Below are 25,845 nucleotides of genomic sequence, written 5' to 3'. Positions count from 1 at the left end.
AGGCCTTACCTCAGGGTCTCCTGACTTCAGGGCTGATGCTCTATCTACTGTGCCATCTAGCTGATTCTAAATATCTCATATTTGGAGGAGTCATTGGTACTCCCATGATTTGGTAATAAATAAATAAATAAATAAGAAATAAGTTTGGGGTAAGAAACACAGAATCAATTTTATATCAGAAAAGAAGCTGACAAACTTCTTTGCTATTTTTTACTATTACCAGCAGCAGCAGCAGCAGCATCTTATTCATTTTATCCTTTTCAATGGAAATAGTTCCCAAAGCAAGTTCTTTTACCTTTAATAGTTTATAAACTATTGCATAAGTAGAGAAAGTAACTCTGTAACTGAATATAAGTTATAAGAATATAAAATGTTAAGTTCATCTTCTCTATAGGCTCACTAAACATATTCTTCATACAATTCAAGTAGCAAACAGGAAGAGGGATGATAGGCATCTCATTGTTTCTTTGTGATTTTTATTTCCTCTGCTAGATCTATGTTTTCATATAGCTTGGAAAACTTAAATATTTGGAAATGGTGACATCTAATGAAACAATGTTCTTAAATTTTTATAGATCAATGTTTTATATCTAAATGATTGAGAGCAAGAGTTCAGTCTGCAATAATGGTCTAGTTCAAGTAGAGTTTATTTGCTGAGCTCTCCAGGAGTTTTCACAGTCCTTGTTTTGTAATACTACTCCCTCTTACAAGCTTCCACATACCAATTAGATAGTTCTGAGGGCAGGAAAGGTGCTTTGGGTAAAGGGATTTGTCATCTGTCAGACCATGAAGAACAGCAAGCTTCTATATTTGGTTTAGGGTTGGCCCTATGTTTCATTAATATCATGTGTGTTTTAGTTCAAATACTACCTAAATCTGCTCAATTCATAATTCTGAAAGTGTACATGCAGGCCAGTACTTTAAACATGCTCTTCACATTTGTTTTCAGGATATTCAATTCCAGCCTATTCTTTGAAAAATTTATGCTTACTGTATCTTATCTGGAAAAGCCCAAGGTATTTGTATATAAAAACCTTCATCCATTAGTTCAATGTGACTTTATAATTTAAATTCATAGCTTTCAACCTCTAGCTTTCATTAGTGTACATTAAGAATTTTATGCTCTATATAATGATCCAAAACAATTACAAAGGACTAATGATGAAGCATATTATCAGCCTCAAAAAAAAAAGAAAAAAAAATTGTTTGAATATAGCCTAAAGCTATTTTTCCTCTTTCTTTCATTTATTTATTCATGTTTTCTTATACAAAATGACTAATATGAAAATGTTGAAAAAAATATGGAATATGAATACAATGGAAATACATAATTGCAGTTAAAAAATTTTATGCTCATAAAATACAAATAACATTTTGATATAGCTGAAGAAAAACTTCCATAAAAGGAAGTAACTGTTTAATGTGTTTTGGTGAAGCTATCTACTTTGATATAATTGATTAACATCAAGTGATAAATAAGATGTTTTGGTTCATATTGGTCCTTAATTTTGAAACTATACTTAGTTCCACTTAGTAAAGATGATAATATCTTATTTAGAAGGGATAATAATACATTTAAGGCTGGCCAGAACCATAATGGATTTTAAATGTCTCCCTGACCGTCATCTTCATCATCTTCCTCTTCTTCCTATTTTTCTTTCCTTTTCCTCTCCCTCCTCTTTCTCCTTTTTCTTCTTATTTTTGTTATTATTATTATTACTTTTATTATTGCAATTAATATTACTCCTACCTAATGTTGTCATACCCTACAACTGGAACATTAGTCTACGTGTTTCAAAATATGTACTATTTCTTTCACAGAAAGTTAGTTATTTCTAAACAATCAAACCAACAGAATTACATAAAATTTTACAGATAGGAAGGAAAGAAATAGAGAATCACACACACTTAGAACATGTGTTTTTGATTATTAATCTTTGTCAAATTCTATTTCAGTCACTATACCACTTCAATTAATGATTCTTCATAAGAAGACAAATATACAAATAAGCATATCACCAAATGCACAGAACAGTTTATAAGGAAAAAAATTTTAAAAAAAGAAAGAAAAAGCTTTCACTATTACTATTTAAAAGCACCATAATATTAAACAGGAAATATATTATTTACAAAAAATGAATATGAAAGTCTATATATGAACTGATAAAAAGGGATACATAAATAGCAATGTAAAAACTATAAAACAATTTAAGACAACAGTTAATACTTTTTAACTAGTGGTCAAATCAGAATAAGGGTTTATAATTACACTAGACTATGATAGTTAGAATCCAATTTTTGGCTTAAAGGATACTAAATGAAAATGACCATCTATTTAAAGCCTTAATAAGGAAGAAGCATAAATGAAAGATATCTTTAATACCTAAAAGAAATATCTTTAAAAACTGAAAGTATGCTGATGATATATTCATTTGGATAATGATGGTACTGTTGTTTAATGACCATCTAGTATGATACCATTACAACCCAATTTTATTTTATAAGCGATAAATGTGTATTAGCTGATTAAAAAAAACACTATGATACATGAAAATTTGTCTAATATCACAAGAACTGTCATATTATGTAAAAGCAATGGTTCATTTGATCCACTATTCTATCTCTTTCAGTGTCACCATGGGATGTTGTCTCAGACAGTCCAACTGCCCTACAGATAATAATAAGAAAAGATCAAGGATTTATCTCAAAGAGACAAGAGGAAGAGGGGGCAGGGGAAGACAGAGAGAGTTTTAGGTGGGAGCACAGTGAATTCACAGTGACAAAAGGAATCATATACTTCAGTAAAGAGTAAAATATTCTCCCATAAAGAGCTTTGGTCAGAGCACTTTACCCTTGTAAGCATTCTTTAAGTATTTTTTCTCTACTTTTATCAAAATGTAGAGAAATGTAAAATGTCTTTAGCTCACCAAATTTTCATCAAACCTCTTATGGTTGGTAGAACTTAAAAAGTCTTTTGATTGAAAAGAAAACAAAATTCATATTTCCTCTTTTAAAATGGTATTGAGAAAAAATATGAGTATAAATTTATTATTTATATTTCTATTAATATACTCTCTTGGGATAAAAAGTTTAATAAATTTACTAACCATTCATTAAAGTAGTTCTTTTTATTCTAAAATTACTTTTTCAAACACTTGATCACTGACCCTTGATCACTTTAGGGGCCCCTCTCTGGACCTTTTCCAGAATATATGTCTCATCAACTATAACAGCCAAGAAATTAAAGTACAAATCACACAATATTTTGTACTAAAGATTAATGTCTATTGTTTTGTTTTTAAGTCATTTATTTATCCCACCCAACTTTCTGTCTGCCTTTCTGACAGGAAAAGCTATTTAACTTTCAGTGATATATTTTTTAAATTTATTATTCTATAATTCTAATTTTTAATATCCAGAATTTAAATATTTTCATAAAATATTTCATAAAACAAAATGCTGAGCTGAGAGCATACAAACTGAATTAGGAAACAGAAGTTGTAAACCAGCAGTTTTTAAAAAAACAAATTAATTTCTATTAAATCCCCTCATTAAAACTAACTGCTAAGAGCAGATTACAGAAAGCTTGACTTTCATAAAAACAAGTCATTTTAAAAAATGTTCATACTTACAGGCAAATGAGTAAACACTTGAAAGGTGCTTCGTAAGAAATTAATAAGATCCATTAAATATCCACTGGCTCTTCCATCTGGCTCAGACATTGTCCAGTCATAGTCAGCAAGCTGAACAAATTCATCAATTTTTTGGTTGAGTTTAGTATATATTTCGCCTTCAGCTGAATGTCTGGCATCCTAGTGTTAAAACACAGACACACACAGACATACACACACACACACACACACACACACACACACACACACACACACACACACACATCGAGAACAAAATAAATAATTAAAGAGCATACAAAAAGTTTCCCTGAAGTTCTAAATTTTCTTTTATTATATATATTTTGGGGGGTGGTCACATTTATTTGAAGTACAGAATAAAAGTCATTGGGCAGATAGGTGGTACAACAGATTTGGACCTATAATCAAAAAGACCTAAATTCAATCTGACTTCTGATACTTACTAGCTATTGACTTATAATAAGTCACTATCTCAGTTTCCTGAAACTATAAAATGGTATAATAATAACACCTAACTCCTAGGGTTGTTGTGAGGATAAAATAAGAAAATATTAAAGTGTTTTACACTTAAAGTACTATATGAAATGCTACTTATTAACTATTATTTCCTAGAGGTATAATAAAGATCTTTACTTAAATCTCATATCATCTTTTGCCCCAATGCTTTTCTCTTTCCACAACAATTTTTCTTCTTTTGCTTTTGGTACTTAGGTTCTCATCTTAAATAATAATAGGTATATGGATTATACATCCTTTCTAAATACCAACTATATCCTAAACCTTGACATTCATATTATTATATTCACTTTGGATTATTTTAAGGGGGTATAACATTCATCATCTAAAGAACACAGTGTAGTAGAAAGAATGTTGGACTTGGAATGAAAAACACCTGGATTAACATTTTGGAGTTCCATCTCTGCCCCAATCTCCCTTAATCTCTCTCTAAGCCTAAATTTCTTTGTATCTAAAATGGGAAAATGCTAAGGACAACACAAAGCATTTTTTTCAAGCTAGAAAGGGATGTGTGCTGAACTGAATATGACAAAAAGTAGAATTACTTAAAAAATTCTAATTTTGCTTTTTCCTAATTCCTGTTCTCCTTGCTAAAAAAAAAAAAAAAAAAGAGAGAGAGAGAAAGAGAGAGAGAGGGAGAGGGATGAAGAATGAACAATTATGAGGGAATTAAGTCCAAAGTAGATAAGGAGATAGCAACAAAGAAATTAGAAACTGTTAGTACAATTCTTCAGGCTCTTCCTGACAAATTGCATCCCACGAATCTGAAGTCAGTCATATTATGACAGAATTGCTATCAGTAATCTTTGAGAAACCATAGAGTGGAAGAAGTTACAAAAGATTAGAGATGGACAAACACTAAAATTTTCAAAAAAAAAAGTAAATATTGAAAAGTACAGATCAGTAAATTTAAAATAGCAAAATTTAAACTGAAAAAAAAATTTCAAATATCTTGTAAAATAGATTGTGGGTAGTCAATGGAAAATGATTAACAATAGGCACCCATATGTATTCACTAATAATGAATCCTACCAACTTAACATTTTTTCTTTTTTACATAAAGTAACTGAATTGACAGATCCAAAAGATACCACAAATATAATATACTTTGATTTCAAAATAGTTACTATACCCTTGTATATCTATGCATTGAATTACTAAAACTCAAAGCATGTTGATATATGAATCAATGCAAATCTAAAGAGAGATCTCTAGTGACCAGATACTACAATATTGTGCTTAGTACTATTGTGTTCAATATTTTTTGATAAAAGCTGGAGGTTTACTAAATTTTCAGAAGATATAAAATTGAAGGGAAGAGTTAATTAGATAAGAAAATTAAAATTTAAAATATTTTAGTGGGAAAATTAACCAAAAGAAACATTATACATTTCATTTTCATTAAGTATTTAATTATGCAAAATGGTGATAGTCAAAAGCAAGATTATTATATTTAAGAATTGTGCAAATTTGGAAGATCATTTCAAGTCAATTCAACAAGTATTTAATTATGCAAAACATAAATTTAACACTTGGAGTTGGGTTTTTTTTTTAACTTGTGCAAATATATAATTGAGAAAATAATTTCAATTCAATTCCATAAGCATTTATTAAGCATCTACACTGTGTTTTACTATAGAGATACAAAGACAAAATGAAAAACCATCTCTGGTCTTTAAGAACTTAAAGAATACTATTAGAACTTTCTAACAAATACTGTATGATGGAACAAAAATGAATGATTTTCATTCAAATAAGTTGCCTGACATCCCCATCAGATATGTTCAAGCAGAGATTAACTAAATGACCATCAATGATGCAGTTAAGAGCATTGTTATACTGGATGAGTGAGTTATCTATTTAACAAATATTTTCATTGTACCTAACATAGAGCACTGTACTAGGCGAGGAGGAAGATAAAAACTTAGATTAAGAATCAGTCTTTTCCTGCAGGCTTTTGTGATCTAGAAAGAGAGATACAGATAACTATAACACAAAGTATTACATGTTAGATAGAGACTTGCAATATCCATATTATAATGGAGCCAATGAAATATGGATAAGAGATCTATAAAGAAGCTAAAATTGGAACATTTTCCATAATATGTTAATATATATCACATGTATATTATATATGTATATATGTGTGTGTATTATACATACATAAAAATACATAATTTATAATAGGCCTACTCTGATCAAGAATATGCTATTTATATTAAAGTTTCTGAAATGCAATGACAAAAATTAACTCAAAATCAAACAAGTAGTGAATCTGAGGGTGTGTCACACAACTTTACTCTAACCTTGGTTTTGAACATACAACTTGTTCACTTTGCACTACGCATTGCCAGAAACACCTCAGCTCAGATTTGAGGCAGGGTTGTGTAAAAATTTCTTGGACAAAAAAGGCATCACAAGTGGAAAAAATTTAAGAATCCCTATATTAGAGGAACTGGGTAAGCACATTAACACATTTTTGAATTTTGAATTATTATTGATATGTTTTCTATATCACTTTAGGTTTCCCAATATAAAACTCAATTCAGCAAAACTAAACAACCATATAGAAAAAATGTAGTTCTCTATATCTTTAATCTTCTACTCTGCAAAGGAGGAGGGGAAGAAGCTGATATAGCTGTGAATTAGTCATGACATTCTAGAAAACTATGTGAAATTATGCAAAAAAGTCCCTAATTATTCATTCCTCATGACCCAGTGATCCTACTAATAAACCCCAATTTTGAAAGGCAGAAAGGAAAGTCTAAACATATCAGAATATTTATAGCCAATATGTTTTGTGATAACAACAACAAAAAAAAATGGTAATAGATATCAAATGTAAGATGCCATAGTTCTGAGAGTGAATTGGCAAAATAGATGGTAATGCATCTATGTGTTATGCACACACACATACATACACACACACACACACACACACACACACACACATATACACAATTTTCATTTTTGGTTAAGAAAGCAGCATAAAAAGTTAGACAAATACCCATTTCTCCTACATATGCTCCAGAAATGATTAAAAGGTCATCAGAATGAATAATTACGGAGAAAGCCAAAGAGAAATCATAGAAACTCTGTTATCTAGATCAAGATAATACACAAAGACAGTGAAAAGATAACGGGAACCTCTCCAGGCAAGACAATTACAGCAGAGATAAAGTGGTTAAAAATCTGACAGAGTTCTCATCAAAGACACCTAAGAGGTATAACATAGCAAAAATAGAAAATCATCTACAAAACTTCTTGAAAATCAGAATGTAGCAGAGTTCAGTAATTTAAAAAATAAAAGAAAATATAAGGTAAGGGATCCACTATCAACAATCTAGGGAAAAGGTCAAGTAGATATAATTTAAGAATCAATAGACTCCATGAAAACCATGACCAAACAAAAATCCTGTATAATATATTTCAAGAAAATTTAAATAAAAACTACCCAAATCCTTAGGAATCAGTAAGCAAAGTGAAAAGAGAAAGAAGCCACCAGTCACTACACTTAGACAAAATTCAAAATAAAAGCCAAAAATAAAAAGCCAAAATACAGTAAAAAATCTAAGGTTCTAAGATCAAAGAGAAAGTACTGCAAACAGCTAAAAATAAAGAGTACAAGATCACACAAGAACAGGTGAGAAGACATCAGGACACAAATATAATAAATGTTTTGAAAGTAAAATTTATATGACTTGGAAATTAATTGGCTAAGTGAGATGAGTTGGAATGAGAAATTGAGGATTCCTCAAATTACAAAATTATAAATCTGGCTAGCTGAAAGGATAGTGGTTCCTTCAGTAGAAAAAGAATTTTAGGGAATCTTGGTTTAGCTATCTTGAGTTCAAAATGATTTCCTTTTAAGTCTAAATGATTTCCAGTTCAAAGTTTCCACTAGACCACTGATAAGATGGGACTGATCTTAGGAGAGAAACTAGATCTGGATATATAGATTAGGGATTTATCTGCATAGAGATGATAATTAAAACCATGGAAATTGATATTACCAAGAGAACAGAGAAAGAAATGACAACTTAGGACAAATCTATAGAGCAGTAGTTAAGAAGTAGGATTTTGATTAAGTTCCCAAAAATCTTCTGATGAAAAGATCCATCAGATAGAAGAAGCAAAAGAAGGTAATATTAACAAAACCCAGAAAAGAATAGTAGTCAAGAGTGTCAAAGGCTATATAGAAAGGTCAAGAAGCATTGGAAATGAGAAAGAGCCATATGATTTTGTATGTTTTTTAAATATGCAGAAGAAAAGAAAACACAGAAAAGAACGGTTTTGAAAAATAACAAAATTTTTCATGAGGCATAAAGTTTTATAAGTAAAAAATTGAAATTTATTATTAATCCTAATGAAAGCCAACATATCTCAATGTAAAAGTAATTTCCAATTATCTTATATTCTTGAAAAAACTTCATAAATCAACAACTATAATTTGCAAAATATTTTTTCTATCACAATTATAAATTCTGAAGTACAGCTTCAGGAAACTTGTTCTGCTAGAATAACTTTGATCACCTGATAATAAACATACAGAAAGCAAACTATTCCATTCAAGCAAAAGTAAAAGTTTTTAATGTCATATAAAAAATATTTTTTTAAATCATTGCCAATAAAGGATACAGAATAGTTTTTTGTTATTCATTTATGTAATCTTAATTTTAGAATCTATACCTAGTTATTCCTATGAATATAGCAATACATACTCTGAATAAAATGAATTATTAAAATTTAATTTTAAAAAATCTAATCATAATTTAATTGTAATGATAGACACATTAGAATTTACTATGATCTAGAAACGTGACCAAAAGTGACATTTGCAGAAAACACATTTTTCTTAATTTTAATAAGATGTTTAAAATGCCAAAAAGGAAATTACATTTATCTGCTCACTGTTGATAATGATTATCTTTAATTCTCAATTCTTAGGAATTTGCTGGCATTAAGTATATAATAAAAATTGCCTTTTATTTTTAATAGTTTGCTTACAGTGATTATAATGAACTTTTTGGTCTGGTAACCAAGTTACACTTTACATACCTTAAATGTAGAAAGTCCATAAAGTCTTGTAGTATGAACTGTTTCTTGAGAAATATTTGTTATGTTAGTTATAAAGTCTTCAAGGTATTTACAGGCTTGTTCCAGGTGTGTTGTGTTTATGATGATTTGCACTAGCTACAAAACACAAAATATATCCGGTAAAATGCAGGGTACATGACCCAAAGCCATATGATTTTAAAAACAGGATTACTGCTTCCGACAACTGCACCATCACTACATAATTATAGCATTACAGGATACAACTGATTAACTACTGATTCTGAAAGTCTGTTGCAAATAATGCCTATGAAGGATACAACACTGAAGACTAAAAAAGTTTAAAATAATCTAAGCCCTGCCAATTAATTTTAAAAAATTTAAAGATTTTTTCAAGTGGTCTTTTTAAAAGATTATAAAACCGTAAAATGCAGCTCCCAGATTTTGCCACTGAATCTGTGGCAATTACAATTCTTCATTCTGTCATCTGCTTTCCTTTATGTATATCATTTCCCTCTGTGTTCTTTGATTGGACCTTAGTTTGTTTTTAACTTCAAACATAATAACTTGATATTAACAGATATAAAACTGAAATGTAGTTCATTTTATGCCATGATCAATATTAATAAATTTTTATGACAATTATTCCAACTAAGAAAGCTTATGCTGCGTTTATTTTTTAAACCTACCTCTGTCAGACCTATGTGAGGCTTTTTAATAAGGTTCTGTAAACAGCTATTCAAAGTTCTTGTCAGCAGCAGATTTGTTGATTTTCTAAGCATGTCATCAATTTCTGTTGAACTAAAAACAAAAGTTATTCTAAAATTTTCCCCAAATTAAGAATATTTTTGTAAGAAATTTTTTATACATGAAACCAAAGTAAGTTATTCTTTGGGCAGAGGGAGAAGTAAATAAATTAATATTTTCTCCAATGGATATTATAATTAAGCATTATCTAATGATATGTGATATTACAAAATTAAGGCTGTCATAAAAAAATCCTTATTTTTTTCAAATTCACACAAGTTTGAGTAATGTCTAAAACAATTCTTCTCAAAGAATTTAATTGTAAATTTTTTAAAATATCTGTCTTATTTACATAGTTTATTAAAATCATCTCTTTGTTTTCTAAACCATTCTTTTATATCTATAAATAACTAATCCTAGGCTTATGAAATGACAGAAACAAACCATAGTTATATTTAACTTACAAAAGTGCTACTTTCAATGAAATGCAATATAGTATGGTATGCCTGTTTTCCATTCTTGTTTCACTCAATCAAAATATTGACCAACAAAAGGATGCAATGCAACTAGAGATGGATCAGAGAAAAGATCTATTTCTTAGCAAATGGAGGGAAGGGAGAAAGGAATGTTTAGATGATAGAATGGTTATGAGTATTGGACTTGGAGTCAGGAAGGCCTCAATTAAAATCCTTTATTGGACAATTACTGAACTGAATTACTTATTTCCAATGATGTTTTTCAATAAAAAACAGATTCTACGAAAATTAAAGAAATAATTTTGTATTTGACATAGATTTCTTAGAATTAGATATCAGACAGCTTAGTGCAAACTAATCATATGATATTTGGCAATACTTTATTAGTTTTTAAAACTGGCTCTCCAAAGATTATTCATTCTCAGAAACTAACCCTGAAATTTGCCTAAGCCTTAGTTACAGCCACATGGTTCAAATAGTTAAGATTTCTATAGCCTTGATCAAAGATGTTCCTACTATTCAAAACTTTTTATTTAGCAAAAAATGTTTAATAAAACAATTAAGCTTTAAAATGTACTAATCACCAAATGTATTTTTAAATATCCAATAAGAAAAAACTTTTAAAGAAAGACGAATACTTGGGCTCCATCAAGAACTCGTCTCATGACCATTCTCAGTTACTGCTTAACTTAAGCCTCTTTTTCTTCCAGTTTGTAGAACCTAATTCACTTTGAATATTTACATCTCAAGTCAAAACTTGCCAGACATGGGCAAAACTCCAGTGTTGCTTTGAAGGCAAATGGGATCATAAAAGTTCTTATAGAAAGTTTTCTTTATATATGTTAGTACCATCTTAGCCATAAACCAACTATATGCCCTAACTGAACAATTCCTTCTATTCTCTTCAACTTGATGAAATCCCTGGCTCAACTAAGTTTTCCCTTATGAGTTAAAGATCATGACCTGTGGCTTCTTTTACTTAAAAGGATTTATCTAAAACAGTTTTTGTTAATCCTGAGGAAACATCTTAGGTCACCTTCCTTAATCACTGTAGATAGGTATTCTGAGTTTTCAGGGACCCTGTACCGTTTTTTTCTTCCATAACCACCAAGATCCTCTATTTACTGGTGTAAATTCTGTAAAACTGTCATTTCCCCCAGCAAGAGAAAGCTTGACACCTTTCTGCCTTTAGTTTACATTATTCCTGATCTTGAAATCACATTCATTAAACATCAAGATGCAAACTCTCTTGCAATTTTTTTAAAAGCCATAATACCTTCCATAGACTGTAACATGCTTTGAGTAAGAGTTCTGAGAAAGAAATAAAGTAATTTTTCTAAAAACCTATTACTTATAAAACATTATTGGGAATACAAAAGTATTTTAATGTATGACTATATCACATATAATATACATATAATTTTATGTTTAAACACATATGAAGTAGATTTGTAAATGAAATCAGGTTTAAATTTTCTCAACTACTGTTTATGCCATTTTTTCATTCTGAATTCTATATTCCTCTAATAAAGTAGAAAACACAAATAAACATATTTAAGAGACAATAACTTTAAAATATAATAAGCATACTATTAAAAGTAAACAAAAATAATAAGTAACACTTATCTAAGATGGAAAAATAATTTGGAAACCTTTTCTTCTGAGAAGGTAAGCAATATTTTTCTCTTTTGAAATAATAAGATTTTACACATAATAAATGTACTGAAATAACAGAAATGGAGTTTTATCAAGGACAACAAACATGGAATTATATTTAATTAATATTCCCTCTACTTGTGACGTTTATAGTTCAAATGGAAATTATACTTTGACTTTCCCCTGTAAACTGATCAAAACTAAAGTCCCTTTTCTAAGTAACTATATCTATATACATTTTAGATTTGTTAGTATCTTAAGCACCAGATCTGTGATTGAGAAATCAACATTTATATAAAACATTAAAAGTTAGCTCATTAGTACTTGTAAATTTTACACAATATAAATAATAAGGTGTTAAAGTTTAGTTTACATTTAAATAGAAGAGAATGGTATGAGTGATAGCATAAATTCAGGATTCCAGCTTTTATAAATTATTCTATTCAGGTAGAGTCAAATTATAATAAAATTTGTGTCATTTTATTACATTTGAGCCCACCAAAGAGAATAATCCATGTATTCTGTCCATTTCCAAACCATTACAGAATCTTCCCTATTAAGTATACTATTATCTAATTTTTTTAAAATGGCAATAGAAGTTACAGAGGCACAATATTATTAATACTGTCAATAAAAAGTTATTTTAAAAAATAGTACCCTTTGAATTATGCCTAAATAAAATCCTTTAAAATTCTTTGCAGGATTGAATGTAAAAAACAAAACAAAACAAAACAATATTATTAATAATATTATTCTTTATTTTAACAGATTATTTATACAAATATAGACTGTGTAACAAAGATAGACATAAATAAGTTTTATTTGATAAGTTCAAGTCAGTAAGGCCAAACAATCTCTATTACAGGATACTGAAAGAAAAAGCACATGTTATTGCTGAGCTACCCAGAAATAATTTCTGAAAAGTCATGGAGAATGAGAAAAGTACCACAAGATTGAATTCAAACAAAAACATTTCTTTACTCAATTTTCTACAAAGAAGAAAACAGAATTTGTAAACTATAGAAAACTGAGCTTGACATACTCTTGATTCCAGAATTTATTATTATGATTAGCACTTTATGATATAGTTTTAGGTACAGTATAGTTAGGCCACCTTCATTTACTTTTTAATTTTCATTTAATTCCCTTGAAATTTTTGATCTTTTGTTCTTCTAGATTAATTTTGTTATTTTTTTTCTAGCTCTGTAAAATAATTTCTTGGCAGTTTGGTATGGTTCTCAATACACAGATTTATTTAGCTAGAATTGTCATTTTTATTAAATTAGCTCAGTCTACCCATTAGCACTTAATAGAGAATTTATTATTAAAGAATGGCTAATGAGCACCTAGAAAAGGAAGCAGCAATCACAAATTGTTAGCATAGCTTGACCAAGATCAAGTAATGCCTTGCAAGGGTTACTAGGTGGTTTGATGGAGGATATACTAAGGATACAATTTGCCAAGATTTTAGTGATGCTTTTAACAAAGTTTCTCAATCTATCCTTATGAAAAAGATAGTTGGGTTACATAGTAATACAATTAAAGGGATTCAAGGGTGATTTAATATAGTTAGATAGTCATTAATGGTTTACAGACAACTTGGAAAGTTTCTACAAAAGTGCTTCAGGGTTTGATCCTTGAGTATGTATTATTTCACACTTTATCAATGATTTGCTTAAAAGAATACATAATATTGTTCATCCAATTTGCAGATGACAAAGTTTAAAGTGACAGTTCAAGTGCCTGTCATTTATCAATTCCTTTTAGTCAGCACAGAAGAGGAAAGACACCAGGATGATAAAGGGCACTTTGATCATGCTGATAAGGATTGGTTGAGAGGGGGCAGAGCCAAGAAGAGGGGGGCAGAGCCAAGATGGTGGAGTGCAGACATGGCTTTCTGTGACCTCCTCTGACTTTCTCTGAAATCAACAGAGATTAAGCTTCTGAACTGGTTTTGGAGTGACAGAACCCACAAACATCTGGAGTACAACACATTTCCAGAAGATACTTTGGAAAAAGTTCAGAACAGGTCTGTTTCAAATGGGCAGGGGAATAGTCTGCAAGTCCAGACCACAGTTTAGCAAGCCTGGGGCAAGGAACTGAGGCAGGGAGCCAGAGTGTTGCAGTATCTGCCCAGAGGGAAATCTTCTGTGAGCCTTTAGGCTATTCTGTCCTGGTTGCAAGTGGGTAATTTAATAGATTTGCTACAAAAGGCAAATTGTAAAACCACTGAGCCCAGTAAGAACCTGGGACCTAGCTGATTACCCAGCACTAGAAGTCAATCAGCAGAACTGCCCTAGGGCAAATTAAAGCATGTGCCTTTTTGTTAAGAGCCAACCTCAACCCTTAAAAAAAATGAAAATGAGGGAAAAAGCAAAAAGAACTCCCACCATAAATAGCTTTTATGGAGAGAGAGAAGAACAGACCTCAAATCCTGAGGTTCCTAAAGACAAATCAACTCCAGATGAAGCCCCAAAGGGAGATATTAGCTGGTCCCCATTTCACAAGGCTTTCTTTGAAGCTTTCAAAAAGGATCTTAAAAGAGAAGAAAAATGGGGAAAGGAAATGAGATCTTTGTAAAAGGGTATGGAAAAGGAAAAACAGAAATTACCTGAAGAAAACTCCTTTAAAAAAATAAATCTGATGAAATGCAAAAAGCATTTAACTCCCTACAAAATACATTTGATTAAATGGAAAAAGCATATAATTCCTAACAAAATAGATATGAAAAAGATACCAATTTATTGAAAAACAGAATTTTTGAAATGGAAAAAAAAATGCAATGAACAAAACAATTCAATTGCCCAAATACAAAAGGAGCTAAAAAAAAAAAAAGGTAACTGAAGAAAATAATACACTAAAAATTAGAATTGAGCAAACAGAAGTGAATGACTCAATAAGACTTCAAGAATCAGTCAAACAAAACCAAAAAAATGAAAAAATAGAAAAAATATTAAATACCTCCTAGTAAAAATAACTGACTTGGAAAATAGATCTAGGAGAGACAATCTAAGGATTGATTGAAAGTATTGGAGATATCTAACCTAGAAAAGACTTTGGGGAAACATGATAATTGTCTTCAAGTATCTGAATGATAAAAAGATATTAGACTTGTTCTCTTTTGGCTTTTTTGGCAAGCCATTACATTAAGTGCAATGGAAAGATTTTTTAAAGTTGCAAAGTTAGGCTGAATGAAAGGAAGAAGTGCCTAATAATTACAGCTGTCCCAAAGTAAAATAAGCCATGGGTAGTTAGAAAACTCCCTCTCACTAGAAGTTTCAGATAAAAGCTGAATGACTCACTTGTTTAAGATATTGAACAGAAAATTTTCATTCAAATTGATTGGTTTACAAGATGATAGCATCAAAGATTTGGAGCTGAAATGGACCTCCAAAGTCAACTACTCCAAAGCCCCCTCCTCCAAAGCCCCCATTTTATAAATAAGGAAACTGAGACTTAAACTGCTTAAGATCACACAAACATACAGAAACTCTCAAGCTCTCTTAGCAATATTAACAAAACAATAAATTTAGTGTCTTGACCTCATTTAAATAAAAGATATAAAGATATAATCAGTTTTCCTTTGAATAAAAGACAGTTTTGAAGAGACACTGGCCTGGTCTAAAGTACTTTAATTCATTTTTGTCACTCTATGTGCCTTGCAAGTTCTTCATTTGTGCCATATCTTAGGCTCTATTCGCTTTCCTATTGCTACTATTTCTTTTGATAATCTCATCAACTCTTATGGGTTCAATAATATCATGATGATATACATAGTTGTATACAGTTGTGTAGTTGTATACAGTTGTGTATATATTGCCCTAGTCTCTCTTTTGAGCTAGTTACATGTTACTACTTCTTAATTATCTCAAGTTAGATGTTGCAGACAACTCAAACTCCACATTTCCAAAACAAAATTCATTATCTTACCGTAAAAATTCTACCCTCTTCAGTGCCCCTATTACTCCTGAGATTACCTCCCCCCTTCAATCTTCATATGAGATTGAAATCTCAATGTCATCCTTGACTCTTCACTTTCATTCAGCCCACATATTCAAATACAGTGCAATATCTTGTCATATCTACTTTGATAACATTTACTATCCAGATGTCCTTTCTTCTCTGCTCATACAACCATAACTCTAGTTCAAATCTTCATCACCTTTTACCTGGGTAATTGAAATAGCTTTCTAACCAGCCATCTTGCCTCGAGTTTCTCCCTACTTCAAACCATCCTCTACTTACCTTCCCAAAGTGATAGTTCTAAAATATAGATTTGATGATGTCACCCCTTTGTTCAATTAGCTCCAGTAGCTCTATATTACCTTTAGGATTAAATATAAACTTTCCTTTTTGTCATTTAAAGCTCTTCATGTGAAGGGATGAAGAAAAGAAGGAGAGAAGAGGATCTGCTGCAGAGCCATGATAGCAGAGTAGCAGGAAAAACTACATTGAGTTCCTTCTTGGAAAAACTCCTCCCAACAGATCTGTAAAGTACATTAGGCCAAATTCTGTTTGGGAAATCCAAGAAAAAAATTGAAGTGAGTTACTTTTCTACCCTAGTCAGCCCTGGGAAAGAGAGAGGTCTATGGTCACTGGAGATAGGGTCTGACTAAGAGTTAGCCATAAGGAACATTCCAGCACTCAGGGATGGTGCCCAAGGGCAAGATGAGGTTCCATATGCATACTAGGGAACCACAATCTCATGCAAAGTATGGGAACAGATGCCAACTGGCAACTTTGTCACCCACTAATCAGTTTCAAGCTAGATCTAGGAAAAATGAGGAAAGGAACAGTGTCCAGGGGAGACATTCTGGAATGAAAAGAGGTTGAGGGCTCTAGAAGAAGGGTACTTCTAAAGCAAGCAATATCAGTGCAGCTTGGAACATAGAAGCTGACTGGAGTCTAAGGTTCCAACATCCTGTCTGCAGTAATAATGAGGGCAAGAATCCCAAAACTAAAGAAAGTTTGCAATTCTGCCATTCTGAATCAGTAGAATTTTAGAGATGTCTGATAAGGGCTCAATTCCATGACAGTTTGCAGTTGCTCAGACCCAAACCTAGGTCAGGAACTTGAAGAGATCAGACCAAAGAGGCAACATTCACACTCTGACCTGGATCAGACCACTCAGCTTAAAATGTTCCAAAGATTCTGGAACAGTACAATACTCAACCCTCCCCCCTACCAAATAAAACAGTAATAGGGCCATCCCACACCTTTTCTTTGGAACTGCACAGAATCTGTGCATCTAAAAATCAAGTCCAAAGTCAGAAAATAGGCTGGAGAAATGAGCAAAGAAAGAATCCCATCATAAAAAGCTATTATAGTAGTAGATACACTAAAGCAGAAGAAAAGAATGACTCAAACATCTATAAGCAAAGCTCCAAAGAGAAATATAGTGTAGGCATAAGTTCAACTAGGATCCCTGCAAAAAATGATGCAAGAGTTTTTCTTTTAAAGAGTCAACTATATTTTGTTTTTTTTTTTTAACAAATCAAATGACAGTGTGTGAGGAAAAAATTGGAAAACAAATTAGAACTATAGAAGAAAAGCTTTGAAAAGAATGAACAAGTTGGCACAAGACATACAAAACCTTGATCAAGTAGCAACCTCCCTGAAAAATAGAATGAATCAAATAAAAGCCAATGTTATTCAATAGGACAATAAGAAATATTAAAATAAAGTCAAAAGACTGAAAAAAATAAAAGATGTAAGATAGATAAAAACTGACCTAGGAAACAGATTAATGAGAAAAAAATTAATAATCATTGAACTACTTGAAAGTTATGGACAAAAAAGGAACCTGGGTATCATATTTCAAAACTTAAAATAAAACTGTCTGATTCCCATAGAAGAACTAGAGGACAAAGTAGAAATAGAAAGAATTCCATGGCCATCTCCTGAAAGAAACCCCAAAATAAAATACCTAGGAACATTACAGCAAAAATGCAGAGCTTCCAAGTCAAAGAAAAAATATTCCAAGCAACCAACAAGAAAGAATTCAAGTATTGAGGAGCCACAGTTAGAATTATATGTGACTTGGCATCCACTACTATAAAGTAGATTAAAATATGGTATTCTTGAAGACAAAGGACATAAGCCTACAACCAAAAATAACTTACTGAACAAAGCTTAGTACAATCCTACAGAGAGAAAAAATTGATTTTTAATGAAATAGAAGACTTCCAAGAATTTCTGATGAAAATACCAGAGGTTACTTAGGAGATTTTGAAGTTAAAATATAGAACTTAATAGAAACATTCAAAAGCAACTACAAATGAACAATGATAAAGGATTCCAAACTAGGATAAACTGCTTACATTCAAATATGAGAAAATGATACATGTCTCCTTTAAATTTTCATCATCATCTAAAGGCCTCATTTCCAAAATATATAGAGAACTGACTCAAATTTATGAGAAATCAAGCCATTCTCCAATTGATAAATGGTCAAAGGATATGAACAGACAATTTTCAGATAAAGAAATTGAAACTATCACCACTCATATGAAAGAGTGTTCCAAATCACTATTGATGAGAGAAATGCAAATTAAGACAACTCTGAGATACCACTATACACCTATCAGATTGGCTAAGATGACAGGAAAAAATAATGATGAATGTTGGAGGGGATGCGGGAAAACTGGGACACTGATGCATTGTTGGTGGAGTTGTGAATGAATCCAACCATTATGGAGAGCAATCTGGAATTATGCCCAAAAAGTTATCAAACTGTGCATACCCTTTGATCCAGCAGTGCTACAACTGAGCTTATACCCCAAAGAGATACTAAAAAAGGGAAAGGGACCTGTATGTGCCAAAATATTTATGGCAGCCCTGTTTAATAGTGGCTAGAAGCTGGAAAATGAATGGATGCCCATCAATTGAAGAATGGCTGGGTAAATTGTGGTATATGAATGTTATGGAATATTATTGTTCTGTAAGAAATGACCAGCAGGAGGAATACAGAGAGGCTTGGAGAGACTTACATGAACTGATGCTAAGTGAAATGAGCAGAACCAGGAGATCATTATACACTTCGACAACGATATTGTACAAGGATGTATTCTAATGGAAGTGGATTTCTTTGACAAAGAGACCTAACTGAGTTTCAATTGATAAACGATGGACAGAAGCAGCTACACCCAAAGAAAGAACACTGGGAAACGAATGTGAACTATTTGCATTTTTGTTTTTCTTCCCGGGTTATTTTTACCTTCTGAATCCAATTCTCCCTGTGCAACAAGAGAACTGTTTGGTTCTGCAAACATATATTGTATCTAGGATATACTGCAACATATCTAACATATATAGGACTGCTTGCCATCTAGGGGAGGGGATGGAGGGAGGGAGAGGAAAAATAGTAACAGAAGCGAATGCAAGGGATAATGTTGTAAAAAATTACCCTGGCATAGATTCTGTCAATATAAAGTTATTATTAAATTTAAAAAAATTCACACATCTAAAATAAAAATCATTCTTAACCCCCCCCAAAATCTCATCATCATCAATCTTAATAAGTCAAATACTAATGAGACAGAAAGCATGGAGTTTTAAAAATTTTTAACTTAATAGCATTTTAGTTTTTCCAATTAACATGTAAAGATAGGTTTCAACATTATCTCTAAGATTTTTAGCTCCAAATTTTTCTCCATCACTCCTTTCTGACTCCTTACCCCAAGACAGTAAGCAATCTGATATAGAGTATTACCCCCAAGATTACCCTCAAGTAATTTGATATAGGTTATACATGTACAATCATGTTAAATATATTTTCACATTAGTTATATTGTGAAAGAAGATTCAGAACAAAAGGAAAAAAAACATGAGAAATAAAAAACAAAAAACCAAGTGAAAACATTGTGCTTCAATCTACATTCAGACTTCCTAATTCTTTCCCTGGATGTAGATAGCATTTTCTATCATGTGTCTTTAGGAATCGTCTTAGATCATTGCATTGCTGACAAGAGCAATCTCATATCATCAAAACTGATCATCCCCACAATATTGTTATTATTATGTACAATGTTCTCCTGGTTCTGCTCACTTCACTCACCATAAGTTCATATAAATCTTTCTAGGTTTTTCTAAAATTTTCCTGCTCATCATTTCTTATAGAACAATAGCATAAAGAATGTTAGCTTCTGGGAATGAATAACAAGATTAAATGAGTTTTTTTTTTTTAAGTAGTGGGGAAAAACAGGCATATTTGTAGAGAGGAGCCAATTCATTAAGAATGAAATTGAGAGAAAATGGGAACGATTATGAAGGCAAACTACAGAAGTCAGAAGAAAAAAAAAGAACAGTGATACATGTATAGACCTTGGCTTTGACAAGGACAGCTTTCTGTCATAGGAGATTGAAGTAAAGGAGGAAATAACTGTTTCTAATATCTAAATGATTTGAAATAAAGAGGGGAGACAAATTCATGGAAAATGGACTATATTTCTTTTCAGTGAAGTATGAGGTTAGATTCTCAGCTGAAAAGTAGTAGAAAAGAGTGCCATGTGATACTTGGAGAAAAATCAGGTTTGGTATAGCTGCTGTATCAAGTGGGACAGTATATCAGTTCAGAAGGAATAGTTTTTGCTAACTAAGAGGATGAGGTAGAGGGAGTACCATGGAAGATTTAAAGAGAGTTTAATAAGCATTTGCACAGTACCTACTATGTGTCAGGCACTATGCTAAGCACTTTTTTTACAAATATTATCTCATTTGAGCCTCACAATAACCCTGCAATGGAGATATTATCGTTATCCCCATTTTCAAGTTGAGATAAGGCAAAGTTTGCAACTTGCCCAGGGTAACACAGGTGGTAAGTATATGAGATCACATTTGAATTCAGATTCTTCAAATTCTAATCCCAGTTTCTATCTATTGTGCCACAACAGCCTCTAGCTGAAGAAAGAGATGAAGAAATTTGGAATAATCACTACACAGGATGGGGTATAGAATTAATCCAGGATGAATAAAGTGTTTGACTCAGTTGAAATTAGATTAATTTATAGTGGGACCAATCATCACAAATTTTTTTTATTTTTTTAAACTCTGTTTAGAAGCACGTGAATAGGAAGAAAGGAAAGAGATTATGGGAGCAAATCAAGCTTCATGTTTGGCAAGTTGTGATCAGAGATCAAAGAAAGGAAGGAGGGATTAAAAAGTAGTATGAAATGTAGAGTTGAGTTGATTCAACAAGGACCTAAAATGTGGAAGGGAAGAGAATGTAGCCAGAACAAAGATGGTGTTCTGAGAAAGAACTGAGGTATAGGAACTGTGTGATTAGGAAGGAGTCAGAAGGAACTTAAGACACTTGACATTCAGTTTCCGATACTTGACCCTTGCTAGTTGTGTAACCTTGGACAAAGCACTTAACTCCAAAAAAAAAAAAAAAAAAAAAAAAAAGTTATATATGACAATTTTCAGTTTCATATGCAATTCTTTTTTTGTTCTTTGCATATGGAAATGTTCAAGTTTTGTATTCATCAAGTTCAGAACAAAAATTAATTTTTGAAAGAAAAAATTTAATTACTTAGTTAATATCATCTAATTCTAATAAGTTAACATCAGATTCATAATATAAATAAATACTAACAAATAAAGTATTCTACATTACAATTGTCTTGTGACATTCCATCACTGCATGGAAATAACCCTGGCTTTTCAAAGACCATTTCTTTGAGTGATTTTGTTTGACAACTAGCCCTCTCTCAGTTTAGAAACTCTCATTACCAGATTTAATCACTAAGTGGCTTTTTTGTTTTTCTATTTTGTTTTTGCAATATATTTATTATGGAATTCATTATGGAGAAAGCATGTATTAGTGGCTAGAAAGTCGGCCTTGAAGTCAGGATATTTGGGGTTCAAATCCTACCTTTGATTCAATCTAATTGTGTGACTCCAAGAGAAAGTTACTTAGTAACTCAATGATCCAAAATTGCAATGAAAAGTTGCTGATTTGTGTAAGTGATGAGATTTCCACACCAGAAGCTCCTTATACTGATGAAATCAAAGGTACAAATCTCTAATATTGCCCAAATAAATACTGTGGCACAGTGGGGATATAATCAGTACAAAGATGAAAGTGTGGATCCTTGAGGTAATGACATATAGAAATATATCATAGTTAAAAAGTATCAGAAATAGAGAAGGATCTAGATAGGTAAAAATCCAGATATTCTGGAGAGAAATTACTATTTCATTAGACAGAGAGTAAGCACCTTAGATATCAAAGTTAGTTAATTATAAAACAAACTACTTCAGATAATAATCCTCTGTTCACTTGTTTATGCTGTTCCTTTGGCTTTAGGAATGTCTACAAAAATATTACTCAATATTCAAGATCCAGATCAAGTCACATTCTCTTGAATGAAGTCTTTATTTATAACCATTTTAGCTGTTCTATCCTATATTAATCTCATCAGGTATTCATTTTATTATTTCATTTCACTTGTCATAGTACAAAGAATAAGAAATGAAAAAGTGATTTCCTGGAAAGCAATTTGCCCACTAGCTTTTAAAAAACAACCAGGTTTTCATAAAAAAGGAAGCAGAGTTAAATGACTTGCCCAAGGTCATACAACTAGTAGTATCTGAGGTTGGATTTTAACTCATCTTCCTGACTCCAGGTCCAACATAATATCCATTGGGCCACCTAAATTCCCTAATGTTATTAATTAAAAAGTATCATTTGTTAAGAAAGGATGTTGCAATGTAACTCATGCTAGATTTGGCAACACAAGATCGGAGTGAAGAATCCTAACTTTGGTACATATTTTCAGCATGGCCTTAACTAAATCATTTAAACTCCCGGGAATTCAATTTCCTAAAGTCTGAAATGCAAGGTCTAGAAGACTAGGGGGTGGCTGAGATCCTTCTGGCTTTGAAAGCCTAAGATCTTCTATCTTTTTTCACTGAGAAGACTGGCTGAATTATATATAATCAAAGACACACAAGCACCATCTAGTGGTCAAATTCACCTGCTGCAGGTCCAAAGAGCATCTACAAGGTATACAGAAAGATTCAGCCATAGTGGATTTTACCCCAGACACGTTCACTTCCCTATATTCAGGCCTTTTGTTAGGTCATTCTCAGCACATGAAATGCTTTGTGGAAAGTTTTTAATCTGAGTACAGTAAGCAAGGAGATAATATGAATAATATCTACAATTATGTAAATGGATAGATATACAAAAAAATCAAAAGTAACTTGCAAAATTAAAGGAACAAGCATTGCCTTAGCATGAGATATGAGAAAACATAAAAGCTATGAAAAGAAATTTCCCTCTACCACTTTGTAAAAATGATAGGTTCATGAGTGTGGATATATTTTCATATTTTTTTCAATGTACTCATCAGTTTTGCCTATTGTTTTTTTCTTTTAAAAATATTCTTTGTTATATGGAAAGGTTCTCTAGGAGGAGAGAAAGGAAGGAATATAAAGGGAAATTGGGCCATATAAAAATAAAATATCAATAAACTTTCATTTTTAAAAATATGTCCATCCATTTAATTTAACTGTACTTCATTGTTACAAATGGGGAAGGACGTATTAGGAAATAACAGTGATCTTTTTCAAATAGCATCCACAAAACGTTTTAAAACTGAAGTGTAAAAATATAAGAAACAGTGATTATAAGTTAATGCCAACTTTTACAATCAACCTAACCATAGCTACCAAAAGCTATATAAATAAGCACAACTATTTGTTTTAGTTGCTTGAACAGATCTGTTTGCTATGAGAAGACCCTATCAAGAATACTAGATTCCTAAAGATACAGCCCCAAAGATAACTGAATTAGACAAATCTTTCCACCAAAGTAAGAGTTTTTTAAAGAACTCATCATCCAGTGAGAGAAGCAAGTGTTGGTAGAGAGCCAGCCTTGCCACTTAAGAGCTAGGCAAAATAAGTGAACCTCTCAGTGCCCCAGGAAGATACTAATCTGCACTGGTAGAGAAAAACCTTCACTAGAAGCTCCCTACACCAATAAAGTCACAAAATATATATAATAAAGTTTATATATTTGTGTATATATGCATAACATATGTATAAAGTCAAAAATCATAATCTTCCAGTAAAACAATCATAATAAACATTCCTTTTTTGTTCATTATTAAGACTTACCTCCGATGAAGTGACTCTGAAAATTTAAGGCTTGCATAAATAAATTCTTTAACTTGAATATAAATATGAGGCACTGATTGAGACATTGGGAATTTCTTTGGGAAAGAGTGCTGTGGAAACAAAAACCAAAAAATTAAAACTATTACTGAAATTTCAGAAATATTTAGTCTTTTTACTGCTCATTCCCCTCAAAAATCAAGATTGACATAATAACAATTTTAAATAATCATAAATAGCATCACCAAAATGAATTACCATTAAAATTATAAAGTATTTCAAAGTAAGTGATGTATATGTATACATATTTGCAAATTTATGTATACATCTATGTATGCAAACCCATACTATACAATTTGGCTTTTTCAGATCATTCCTTGCCAAGCCCTGTGGATTATTTTCACTATCTTCTGCCTCTGCTTCTATTCACAAGCTGCTCAACAGAGCTGGAGAAAATCATGAACCATACTTAATTCACCAGAACTTTTAAGTCACATAATTTCACTTGGGCTCTCATTGCAACAAGGCAGTCTTTTCATATCTTTCACACACACCCTCAAGTCTCCTAAGAGATTTCCCCCATTTCTTGACCTGTCAGGTAAGGATTTTGCTTCATACTTAAAAAAAAAAAAAAAAAAAAAGCCACTTGCCAAAAACTCCTTCTTCCTCCTTTCTCAATTCAAATCTAGTCTTTACTTCTGTCTTACAGAGAGAGAACTCCTCCTTACCAAGGTAAACCTTGATTTACATGAAATCTTGATTCCATTCCATCATCTTCTCCAACAGATCTTCCCCTTTTTCATTTTCATTCTCATTAATCTTCAATCTCCATATATTGGCTTTCTCAGATACCTATAAAAATGTCCTTGGTTTTCCCCATACTTAAAAAATACCTCACTTGATCCAATCAATCCTCATCATTATCACTATAGATTTTATTTTCATGGTGAAATTTTTTGAGAAAGTCATTTACAATCAGTGACTTCATTTTTTTCACCCTAAACTTTCTATCCTCACCATTCAATTGAAATTGCCTTCCCTCAAGTTACCAATGATTTTTAAACTGCCAAATCTAATGGCTTTTTCACAATCTTCATCCTTCCTTACCTCTGAAACTGTCAATCACTCTCTTACGGGATCCTTTCTTCTCCAGGTTTTAATGACAATGTTCTCTTCTAGCTTGACTCATATCATCAGATTGCTCCTCCTCAATCTCTTTTGTTGGATCTTCACCTAAACCATATCTCCTAAGTGCAAAGTTTTTGTTCTGGGCCCTCTTCTCTTCAATCTCTATATCATATTGCTTAGTGATCTCATCAACTCCCATAGATTACATTATTATCTATATCCAGCCCTAACCTCTCTCCTGACATCCATTCACACACAATTGCCTGTTGGACATTTCAAACTGGATGTCCCATAAATATCTCAAATTCATTATCTCCAAAACCAAACTCATTATCTTTTCCCCAAAACTACCTTCTCTTCAAAATTTCCCTATTACTGTCAAAGAAACTACTATCCTTTTCAGTCTTCCAGGCTCACATCTTCAGTGTTTATCTTCCATTCCCCACTCAAACTCACTTCACATACTCAATCTGTTGTCAAGTCTTGTCATGCCAATTTTC

At 31.7% G+C, this 25,845-nt stretch overlaps 1 protein-coding gene across 5 annotated transcripts in view; it reads right to left on the bottom strand.

Annotated features, from left to right (window-relative positions):
- Positions 1 to 25,845, bottom strand: part of EXOC6 (exocyst complex component 6) — a 200,616-nt gene that overhangs the window by 88,023 nt on the left and 86,748 nt on the right. For all 5 annotated transcript variants that reach the window (XR_007951154.1, XM_051981659.1, XM_051981660.1 and 2 more), the window contains exons 15-18: positions 24,221 to 24,330; positions 9,911 to 10,022; positions 9,225 to 9,359; positions 3,633 to 3,812 (exon numbers count right to left, since the gene is read on the bottom strand). Coding sequence is in view for 4 of the 5 variants with exons in the window: in XM_051981659.1 (XP_051837619.1) it covers positions 3,633 to 3,812; positions 9,225 to 9,359; positions 9,911 to 10,022; positions 24,221 to 24,330 (537 nt within the window). In the remaining variant the exon portion in view is untranslated. The remainder of the gene's footprint in view (positions 1 to 3,632; positions 3,813 to 9,224; positions 9,360 to 9,910; positions 10,023 to 24,220; positions 24,331 to 25,845) is intronic.

This window comes from Antechinus flavipes, chromosome 2, assembly GCF_016432865.1.
Source record: "Antechinus flavipes isolate AdamAnt ecotype Samford, QLD, Australia chromosome 2, AdamAnt_v2, whole genome shotgun sequence".
Taxonomy (NCBI): domain Eukaryota; kingdom Metazoa; phylum Chordata; class Mammalia; order Dasyuromorphia; family Dasyuridae; genus Antechinus; species Antechinus flavipes.
Note: the sequence above shows the minus strand (reverse complement) of the source record. Positions and strands in the feature narration are given on the sequence as shown.